This window comes from Poecilia reticulata, linkage group LG8 (genome assembly GCF_000633615.1).
Source record: "Poecilia reticulata strain Guanapo linkage group LG8, Guppy_female_1.0+MT, whole genome shotgun sequence".
Classification (NCBI taxonomy): Eukaryota; Metazoa; Chordata; class Actinopteri; order Cyprinodontiformes; family Poeciliidae; genus Poecilia; species Poecilia reticulata.
Window position 1 is genome coordinate 27,192,112 of NC_024338.1, and position 10,587 is coordinate 27,202,698.

At 52.9% G+C, this 10,587-nt stretch overlaps 2 protein-coding genes across 4 annotated transcripts in view; both read right to left on the bottom strand.

Annotated features, from left to right (window-relative positions):
* The window catches only part of mvp (major vault protein), a 10,455-nt gene extending 6,572 nt beyond the window's left edge, over positions 1–3,883 (bottom strand). For 2 of the 3 annotated variants that reach the window (XM_017306152.1, XM_017306151.1), the window contains exons 1-7: positions 3,045–3,208; positions 2,642–2,837; positions 2,435–2,558; positions 2,136–2,267; positions 1,959–2,053; positions 786–1,022; positions 491–613 (exon numbers count right to left, since the gene is read on the bottom strand). In XM_017306152.1, the coding sequence (XP_017161641.1) occupies positions 491–613; positions 786–1,022; positions 1,959–2,053; positions 2,136–2,267; positions 2,435–2,558; positions 2,642–2,837; positions 3,045–3,208 (1,071 nt within the window). Of the gene's footprint in view, positions 1–490; positions 614–785; positions 1,023–1,958; positions 2,054–2,135; positions 2,268–2,434; positions 2,559–2,641; positions 2,838–3,044; positions 3,220–3,695 lie in introns of those variants that run through there. The other variant, XM_008417169.2, reaches the window with a different exon arrangement.
* Positions 3,884–3,989: 106 nt separating this feature from the next.
* Positions 3,990–10,587, bottom strand: part of LOC103469471 (CASK interacting protein 2) — a 54,752-nt gene continuing 48,154 nt past the window's right edge. The window contains exons 21-26 of the mRNA XM_008417166.2: positions 10,268–10,378; positions 10,074–10,175; positions 9,835–9,973; positions 8,146–9,759; positions 6,503–6,767; positions 3,990–6,427 (exon numbers count right to left, since the gene is read on the bottom strand). Of these exons, the coding sequence (XP_008415388.2) occupies positions 6,331–6,427; positions 6,503–6,767; positions 8,146–9,759; positions 9,835–9,973; positions 10,074–10,175; positions 10,268–10,378 (2,328 nt within the window). The 3' untranslated portion in view covers positions 3,990–6,330. The remainder of the gene's footprint in view (positions 6,428–6,502; positions 6,768–8,145; positions 9,760–9,834; positions 9,974–10,073; positions 10,176–10,267; positions 10,379–10,587) is intronic.

Consider the following 10,587-nt stretch of genomic DNA (forward strand, 5'->3'; position numbering starts at 1 on the left):
GACTGGTCCATCATCCGCCTGGTACCGGACTGGTCCATCATCCGCCTGGTACCGGACTGCCTGGTACCGGACTGGTCCATCATCCGCAGCTCTATTTCTACAAGCTTGGTGTGCATGAAGTCGGTGTAGCTTAGCCTAGTCATGTCAGCCATGACGAGGATCGGGGGGCGGGACTTCCTGCAGAGGTCCGCTCACCCTGTGGGCTAATGCTGTACTGTCACGGTGGGGCCATCAGATGAGACCTCCGTCCTAAACGTGGATGTGGTATTTAGAGGAAACAAATCCAATTCAACCATGTTGACGTCCTAAAACCTCAACACAGATTTCAAACTTTATTTCACTGACAGTGTGAAGGTGAAAATGCAGCAAAATCCAGCAAGTAGAGAAAGAAAGACTGGTCTGGATGGCAGAAAGGAAGAGCATGTTCCTTAATGAAGCTTCAGCTCGAATCCAGAATAATAACCCAGGACAGAAACGCGTTGCTCCTCACCTCCGTGTCATGAAAGGCCTCCACGGCCCGCAGAACCAGGCCTTCCTCCTCCGACAGCACGTACACGCTCTGGATGCCGTTTTCCAGCTCCTCTCCGGGCTGCAGGAAAAACGAGCGCTCCCCCTGCAGGACGGAACAGGAACAGCAGGTCCGTCAGGTCTGAGGACCCGGATCGTCACTCGAGACGTTAATGAAATCAAACCGCTGGGAGATTTAGATTCACTCATACCTTTCTCAATCTTCCAGAGAAACAATAATATCTGAGAAGCTAATTTCAGGCTGATGCTGTGCTCACCTTCACCACCTTCTTCTGGCCCAGCTGAGGCTTCCCATCGGTGCCGACCGGGTCCAGGACCACGCAGTACTGCCTGCTGCTCAGGGTGGTGACGTTCACCACCCCCACCACCTCCTCAGCCACAGACGGGATGTGCGCCTCCCTGTCGGCCATGGTGACCAGCCACTCCTCGCCCGTACGCCGCTCACGCCCGCCGGCGTCCTTGAAGGGCCGCAGGGCGCGAACATGCAGCGCTTTCTGGAAACGACGCAGATGTCAGTCTGGTGGAACTCATCATGCTTCATAAAGACGTTACTCTGAAACATCGCAGCTGCCTGGAACAGGCTCCGCCCCCTCCCTCTCTGCTGTGCCGTAGCTCTGCCGTAAGCCCCGCCCACCCGCCCTGAACATGGGATCTTCAAAACCTCTTCCAGAAACTTTTAAAATCACGGGACTTTTGGGTGTGACTGGATTTTATCGCTTTATTTTACATCTGACAGACTTATGAATAACAGCCGAGTTCAACTCCAGTCCTCCCAGCCTGCTGGACATTCAGGTGAAGACAGGCTGGACGGATGGCGTCATTATTTGCATCTGCTGCATCCAGAAACCACAGCTCAGGTTTCACAGAGCGCCGATTCTCACTGCCTGAAGGAAACAAACCGGCCTGAGTCTTAAACCAGCACAACGTCAGGAGCAGCGAATCGGCTCCGCGTTCAGACCTAGAGACGTTCAGGACATCGTTTCTGTTCAAACCTGAAAGAAAAAGCCGAAACACTGAGGCCTCTGCAGAGCAACGATCCGCTGGTCGGAGGCCGTCCATGTTGCCTTCTGTGGAAATGCTAAGGCAGCGACCTTTGACCTGTCCAGGGCCTCTGCTGTTTAAAAACTGCAGATAAATTATTGCTGGACGGCAGACGGTGAATCAGAAGAGACTCTGAGGTCACGCAGTAGGAAACAGCCTGAACATGTGGAGGTTAAAGGTCGGCGGCTGCTGGAGTTTTAGGTCAGGATGTGACTGACCGACATCCTGAGGTTTCTGGTGACGATCCGAGGAACAACCAGAACTCTGAGGCCGCCTGACGGCCACAGGTACGGCCACAGGTACGGCCACAGGTACGGCGCCACCAGGTGGCGCTTCGCTCAGCAGGTCACGGATTAGAGGGAGGGAGGGGACAGTGGAGGCGGAGTCACCTTGTCCGTCAGGATGAAGGCATTGACGATGTCGATGACCTCTTCGTGAGCACCCGGCAGGTACGCCCCCACCTTGCTGACCAGCCACTCCTCACCTGGACAACAGCAGGACAGGTCGTCCTTTAGAAGCGTCTCCTGAAGGCCGCTTCCGTCCGGTTGGACGGTTTGGACCGTTACCTGTAACTCTCTGGACGCCGCCGCGGTCTTTGCCTTCCTTTCGCGCCCTGAGCCGGATGGCCTGGTTCTCCCGGATCACCGTGGCCTTGATGGTCTCCAGAACCACCACCTCCTTCCGGGGGATGTAGGTCCCTGAGAGCGAGACGGGAACCGGAAAGACACAGAAGCTCTTCAGGTTTCCCTCAAACGCTTAAAGTCTCCAACAGTTCAGACCTGTCAAAGTGTTCAGGGTGAAGGAACCACCTGAAGTCGTCCATCCGGACCTAAAACCAGATGACCCCTGACCTGACCGCACCAACCTGGGCCTTCGAACAGCCACTCGTCTCCAGCCACCCGCTTCACTCGTCCCTCGTCCTCAAAGTCCAGCAGCGCCTGCAGACGGAGCGCCGTGTCTGGGTAAACGATCTGCAGCGGCGTCACATTCTGGAGGAAAACACGGAGCGTCAGACATCCAGAACCAGGCCAGGACCAGAACCAGACAGGTCCAGCCGCGCGGCGTTCCCCACCTGCTGGATCTCCTCTCCAGGGTAGAGTGGGAACGGGTCCCGGGTCAGCCGGATCTCCAGGTCGGCGTGGCGCAGCTTGGCCTGACCCGATTGGTCAAAGAGGACCTCATTGTCGTCGTCCCGGGCGACGGGATTGGACACCACGCAGTAGTGGCGAGGCGGGACCATGATCATCCGGACCGGCGAGAACAGAACCCTGAAACATCAGATCCAGTTTCAAAAATACTTTATTGATCCCAATAGGAGGTTAAACAACCAGACGGATCCTGGAGAAACGTTTCAGCCGGTTTTCCCGAAACGCCTTGGCCCGTTTCGGCCCGTTTCGGCCGGTTCGCCTGAACGCGTCCAGGGTTAGCGTTAACGTCTCCAGTGATGCGTTCAGGGAACCCTGAGCTGGACTCGCCTCTCGTTGTCCTGGCGGATGTAGGTGAGCGGTCCGATCTCCACGCGGGCGATGTTGGTGTTCTGGTCCAGGACATGGATGTAGTGATGTGGAGGGATCCGGATGATGGACGAGTCCACCTGCATCTCCATCTGTGGTCCGCGGTTTCCTGCTTTTCTGGACATGAAGTAAAGTTCTGCAGAGGACAAAAGTAAAAGTCAGTTTCATAAATAAGTGATAAATAAGTGATAAATAAGTGATAAATAAGTGATAGTGTCATTATGGACCAAGCATGTGTAACGAACTTTTGGCACCTTTGGACTTCCATACTTCATACGCTGTCTAATAAATTCCGGCTGCTTCTTAAAGTGAAGAGAAATCTGCCAAGTCTTGTTTTCCTCACAGATAAACATAAATTTGTCCTCAAAATGTTAAATGAAGACTTTGACCCTAAAGCTGAAGCTGAGGCGCGTTTTAACTCAGATTAGGATTTTTAACGGAGTTACTAAGGAAAAGCCTAAAACTGAAAATAAAACTGGTGAATGTGGAGGACGCAGCAGGTTCAGAGCGGGCCCAGTGTGCCGGTACTGGACGGGTTCGGCTCGAGTTCACCGAGCAGAATGTTTTCCAGAGAATCGCGGAAGTGTAAAAGTTGTTTGTTTCGCCTCTTACCGTCTCAGGGCGCAGCTCGGCGGGCAGACAGCAGCTCACGCTTCGCTCTCACGGCTCCGGATCGGAGGACCTGGACGGACTGGGACGGAGACCAGAACTTGTTCGGTTCTGGGAAGGGACGGAGTGGGCGTGGCAGCTGAGGGACGGGAGGGTCACGTGGTTTACGGTCTGCAGCAGCAGCTGCTGCGTCACCTGGTCGCCTACAGGTTCCTCTGGGAATCACACTGTAAAAGATAAAAACTGCTAAACCAGAACCCGACCGATCCACTAACCTCACGAAGAAAAGGGCAAGACTGAAAATTAAAATAAAATCCTTTAATAATAGTGTGGGCGTGGCTTAAAACCTGAACATAACCGGACTGCAGGAAGAACGTTCTTTCCTTCTGGTTCGTAACGGAGAAACACATTATTATGATTAATATGAATTAAAATGTCTGGTTTCCTGTAATAAGCCTTTATTCTGGAGTTAAAGGGACAGTGTTCATTTCCTGTCAGGCTGCGGCTGGGTGGTGGCGCAGCTCAGGGCTGGTCTGCGCAAAGTCTAACCGGATATGAAAACTGTGCAAGTAAAAACGTGTCACCATGAAAATTTAAGCAAAACGGCGATTTTAATGCCACCATGAAAACAACAAGAGAACACAGGTGTAAATAATGACTGCTCTTATTTAGGAATAAATATTTACAACGCTGATTCCTCCCAGACTGACGGAAACCCAATTATCTGATTGGATGGCCAACACTTCCTGCATGAATTTAAATAGCGCCCCTGCTGGACAACAACATGAACAACACCTCTGCCCTCTAGTTTTACCCCGTTTCAACAAAAACACAGTAAATATAATATAAACGGAGTAATGAGTTAAGTTAAAATTCAGACAACATGACAACACTGGCTGGTGACTTCCAGTGACTGTTTCACAATAAAAGCCTTTCAACGTTAGGAGACAGAAACTTAAAAAAACACTCCTTCCTGTGATGAAGATGATGATGATGAGGAAGGTATGCCGGACATTTGAGGAACAACAGTACAATATTCCAAAAATAAACTCTGTACAAAGCTTTGGTTCGTTTGTGCTGATGGTTAACAAACATATTTAGATTTAAATAGTTTTCAAATCCACAAAATAATTCTGACGGGCCCGGCTCGGTTCTGATGGAGCAGAGGTGCATCCGGGTCAGATCAGAAAGACACATTTCTCAGAAGTTTACGGTAAATAAAAAAAATAAACTAAGAAAAATGTAGTTATTTCCACGCAGCGTCCAGAAAGATGATGTTCTGCTGGAAACAGCTTCGGTCAGCGTCCAGATATTCATGATGTTTTAGGACATATTCAGTTTTCTAAAATAATATTAAAATATTAAAAAGGTAGATTAGCTATAGGGACAAAATATCCCGACCAAATCTGTAGTTAAACAGTAATAGTGACGCTAAACGGGACGAATGTCTTGTTTACAGTTTGGTAATAATACTGGAATCAGCGAAAGTCATTTATGTTAATATGTTGGTTACCATAGCAACTTAATTAAACAACATTTACCGTAAACTTCTGAGAAACGAAACACACAAAATGAAACTTCTGCAGGTTTGACGGATTTATAAAAAATCTGCTGAGTAAGCAGTATGTGACGTAGCATCGATGTGCGCATGCGCATTACCATAAAGTATGCTGGGTTTACGGGTATGACCGAACACCTGTTCAGTAACCCGGCGGTCCAACAGCACCGCTGAACCAGAACCAGGAGAAGTCATCCTGGTTCTGGTTCTGAAGGTCCGAACGGGTCAGTGATACCGAACCGCCTCACCGAGCGGGAAATGAACGCAGAGAAAACCTTAAAACGATAAACTTCATCCAATGAGATTCTGCTTCTGAACGTCTTGACATTTGAACATTCAGTAACTTATAAACAGAAATCATACATTTGTTGCTGAGCAACAGCTAGCATGCTAAGCTAATGTTCCCAATGATCTTTTTACAAAGCTGGAAGAAAATCCAGAAGGGGCTGAATCCACGGAGAGCTGGAGAATAGTTCGGCTCCAGCCAGAACCCCGTCCGGTTCTGGACCTTCGGTTCTGCTCCAGAACCGTTCATTTGACCTTTCACCAGCTCCCTCCTGACGGCCTTGTAGGACTTTGGGTTCAGTTCAAACTCGGGTTTAATAAAATTCTCCAGAACTCGGCTGGGTTTTACCGGGTCAAGGCCGGTTCTGGATGGTTCCACATTTGATAAAACATGATGTGAAGTTCTGGACCTGGAACCAGAACCGGGAGCTTAAAGAACCCAGCAGAGCTGCAGAGCCACAACATGACCTCCGTTTTAAATGTTGGTGCAATGCCAGCGGTGGCCACCAGATGGCGCCACACCGCAGCCTCTTCCTCAAAGAAGCAACATAACTTTAACATGTTTGTTACTGAAACAAATGAGCTGATGGATCCCAGCAGAACCGTTCTGGACCTGATCATGGATCTAAACAGACTGAAGGTTTTCTGGCTGCAGAATCATAAAGACATTAAACTTCCAGGTGAAATATCTAAAGTAGTCGTGGCTCCGGCTGAAAGGCGCTGCAGCAGCAGATCCAGTTCAGCGCCGCTGTTCTCCGACAGCAGCCCGAAGCTGGCGATCCTGACGTTAAATCTTTAATCCAACATGGCGTCCAGCTGGTCGGCCAGGTCGTCGAACATGTTGCCGATGTCGTCCAAGATGGTCCCTGCTGACCTCACAGAGCTCCCCCTGCTGGTGAAACCAGAGACAGACGGTGAAAGCACCAGAGAGAAGCGACCAGAGGAAACAGGAAGGACGAATACTCACCCCTCGCTGCCGTCCTGGTTCAGCTTCGTCTCCACGGCCTTCAGAGCCGCTGCTAGAGAGCTGCTGGTCTGGTCCAATCTCTGCTGGACCTCTTCCGTCTCAGAAGACGACTCAGAGGACAGAGGACTCCCCACGGGTCTCCTGGCAGCCAGAGAGGGGCTGCGAGGGGCCGGAGGACCCAGAGCTGTCGGCCCGGAGGCTGCTGAGGAGGCAAACGCCACGCTTTGGACCACACTGACTGTCAACGTGGGAGAGGACCGTCCTCCTGAAGAACACGACACAAGAACAAGTTTCACACCGACGGCTGTCAATGTTTGGGTTAAAGAAGACCAGCAAGTCCCAACCCAGTCTGGTCCAGACCAACAAGTCTTCTACTGCAGGTCACAAGTTAACTCTCACAAGTCCTTCAATAGACCAGGAAGACTCGACCAAGTCTCACAACTTCCTCTACAAAACCATTCAGTTCTAACAAAATTTGAAAGTCAGAGACAGAAAATCCCAGCCAAGCCCCGTTCAAGATCCTAAGTAAAGATCAAGTCTCCAGCCCGAGTTCTAGCCAATAAATGAAAAAGGTAAGTCACATTAAGAAATCCCAACTCAACCTGGAAAGGCCCAGAAAGACCAGAAAGTCTCCAGTCAACGAAGGTAAGAACAACATATCAAGACAAGACAGAAAGAAAAGTGAGAGACGACACCGAGAAATTACAACTAAAACACAAACGTTTCATATTAACATCATGGAATGTCAAGTCAACAGTGGAAAACACTCAAAGATGGATTTGTTTCAAGTAATAAGCTGAAAATCCCAAACAAAATTGGGAAAAAAACAAAATAAATAAATCTGAGATCCTGTGACCAGCCGCGGCGACCGATTGAGGCAGTGGGAGGCTCCTGAGACCGGCCGGAGCCTCTGCACCGGGTGTCAATGTTCTCCTGGCTCTGCGACATCCCCACGGCGTTCTTGATCTCCTAAGAAGAGAAACTATGTCCTAACCAAAGTCCACCAAACACTGTATGCAACCAAGACAAAACTAGTGAATCCCAACAAAGACAGGAAATGCTACAAGATCTTACAGACTCATTCAAGACCGGCCAGCCAACCGTGAGACGGGAAGAGTCCAGGAAAACCAGGGAGTCTCACGACAAAACAAGTCAGGAAAGACAAGTCATAAACCAGGACCAAAACATAACGAGTCAAGAGAATCCGGACAGAGGCTGCTATGAACTTCAAGTTAAGACTGAGAAGTTAGAAAACTCAAACCAACAATAGCAACGCTGGGAATATCTCAAATGAACACTGCGGTGTCTGGAGACAGGACAGGTCATACAGCCTGAAGTTCAGAGAGAAGTCAAGTCCAGGTAAAGACCTGGTGAACTCTAACCCTGAATCCTGACTGGCAGGCACTGGTGAACGTGTCGACACCAGACTGAAGCCATTCAGAAGCAGGATCCATCATTAGGTTCCATCTGAAGAGAGAAGCAGCAGAAGCAGGAACCCTGCTGGCTGCCTCTTTAAACCATGGAGTACTGCAGGTACCTGGAGTCCCGCCAACCAGAGAACCGAATGAGGAGCTCAGAGGAACCCTCTTTAACCTTCAGAGGGTTCAGAGTGCGTGGATGTGATGAAGGTGTTGGTGTCTCACCCTGAGCGGCCAGCAGACTGTGGCGAACAGGTTTCGGGGTGATGGCGGGTTTTGGTGAGAGAGAAGGCTTCAGAGGAGATCCTGTCGCTGGGCTGCTGGGCCTCTCCAGACTGGCCTCGCTGATTCTCAGGTCCAGCTGGTCCTGGTTCCTGGATGGGGGCCTGCTGCCACCGGACTCGGACCCTGAGGCTCCGGATCTGACCGGGGAACCCTCGCCGGTCAGATCCTTGGGTTTGTGGCGCCTCTTCACCGTGTCGGACTCCTTCAGGTTGAACTCGGGAACCTCCAGAGCTTTGGCCCCTGGTTTGTCTGGTGGTTCCAGCACGGCCTCAGCTCTGGGGGGGCCTGGAGCTTTGGGTCTCTGTTTGATGGTCAGGTTGCCTTCTTCGGCGAAGGGGATGCACTCGCTGGAGCTGTTCTGGGGAGACGATGACCCATCCAGGCCTTGAGCCTTCGGTTCCTCCTCCTCAGAGTCGGACTTCAACCCTCGGTCGATCTCTGCGGTGCTGCTGGTTTCACTGGGAAGACATTCGCTGTGGACCTTCCTCCTGAGCTCTGTGGTCTCCCTGGCCTCTGACGCAACGCTGTGTCTGGGCCCTGGGCTGGTCTCCAAAGAGGCAGTGATGCTGCTGACGCTCCCTGGGCTGTCGGTGACCACGCCCCCAGAGGACGAGGTGGGGCTGCTGTCGCTCAGTTCACTGCTGGTTGTGCTGCTCACTGAGCTCAGCCTCTTCGGTGGCGGAGGAGGGGGGCCCTTTTTGCGGGCACGCACGGCAAACGACTGACTTCGGCCCACATTGCCGTTCCTGTCTGAGCCGGACTGCGACCGGCCCGGCTGGCTGCGGCCGGGCTTCCGAGTCAGGGTGGCGTAGGATGGAACGTCGGCCGGCAGAACTGTGAGGTCGTCGTCATCCTCGTCCGGCTCTCCGTCCGACAGAGCGTAGCGGGTCTTGCTCTGGGTGCGCCGGTTGGGGGGCGTCAGGGTCCGGTGGTGCTCGGGACGGGCTGTCGGGTTCAGGTTGGTGGAGCCGCACTGGGAATGCAGGTAGCTGAAGCCTTTCAGAGCCGGGGAGGCACCGCGCGGCAGTTTGGGTTTGGCCGGTATGGCCGGGTACTTGAAGACTGTGGCCGTCCCCAGAGGCACCTGCTTGGGCAGCGGCTGATGCTGCAGCGGCCGCTGGTCCCAGCCCTCAGGCAGGTTCCTCTCCCGGGCCGGGCTTCCCTCCAGGCTCTCCTGTGACCAGCCGCGGCGACCGATTGAGGCAGTGGGAGGCTCCTGAGACCGGCCGGAGCCTCTGCACCGGGTGTCAATGTTCTCCTGGCTCTGCGACATCCCCACGGCGTTCTTGATGGCCAGGCTTTCGTCGCAGCCTCCGTAGTGACTCGCCATGGCGGTCTGCAGCTCTGCGCTCAGCTCGCTGTCCTGGAAGGTCACCATGATGGGGGTGTGAGGAGAGGAACACTCGCTGCTGGCATCTGGAGACTCAATGGCAACCAGGTGGAGCACTCCGGGCGCCTTACGCCGCAGCGTCCCTGCGCCGGTGTCCGCCTGCAAGATGGCCCTCTGGATGTCGCTCAGCTTCTTCACCGCCAACATCAGCTTCTTCTGATGGCCTGCAGAGGAAACGGAGCGTCAGAAAAGGTTCTGACCCGGCCGGCGCACGGTGCTGTGGCGCTGCGGCTCCAGACCCAGCTTGGTGATGCCGATCTCCTGCAGGTCCTCCCACGTCAGGTCTTTGACGATGCTGATGGAGTCGTAGCCATTCTCTGACAGCTTCTTGTGGTACTGTGGGAGGCCGATGGCGCTGAGCCACTCGCCAAGGTCCGACTGGAAAGACAGGACCAAACGGGTCAGAACAGAACCGCAGCGGCGGACGGGCTGGGACGGATCAGAACCGAACCGCGGGTTCCTGCAGGTAAACACTCACAGGGATGTACTCCGGAAGCCACTCCGGGATGTTCAGGTTGTTGATTTCCATGGAGATCTTCTTCCGGTGCCCCGGTTTGGTGACGCCGATGGCGGTCAGGTCCTGAACAGGAAACGCATCAGAAACAGGAAGTTGGTGGGGTTGGTGGTGTGATCCACCAGGTCAAGCCTTTAACGGGGTTCTGGTGGATTCACCTCAGGAGTCATCCGGCTGATGGTGGGAACGTCGTAGCCGGCGTTCAGGAAGTTCCCGGTGTACTGCTGCAGCTGTAAGTCGCTCAGCCACTGGAAGATGGCGTCCGCATCCTGGGACACAGAGTCAGGCAGTCCAAACCCGGTTCTGATCGGAGCCTGGTTCTGATCGGAGCCTGGTTCTGATCCGAGCCTGGTTCTGATGCGAGCCTGGTTCTGATCGGAGCCTGGTTCTGATCCAAGCCTGGTTCTGATCGGAGCCTGGTTCTGATCGGAGCCCAGTTCTGATCCGAGCCCGGTTCTGATCGGAGCCTGGTTCTGAT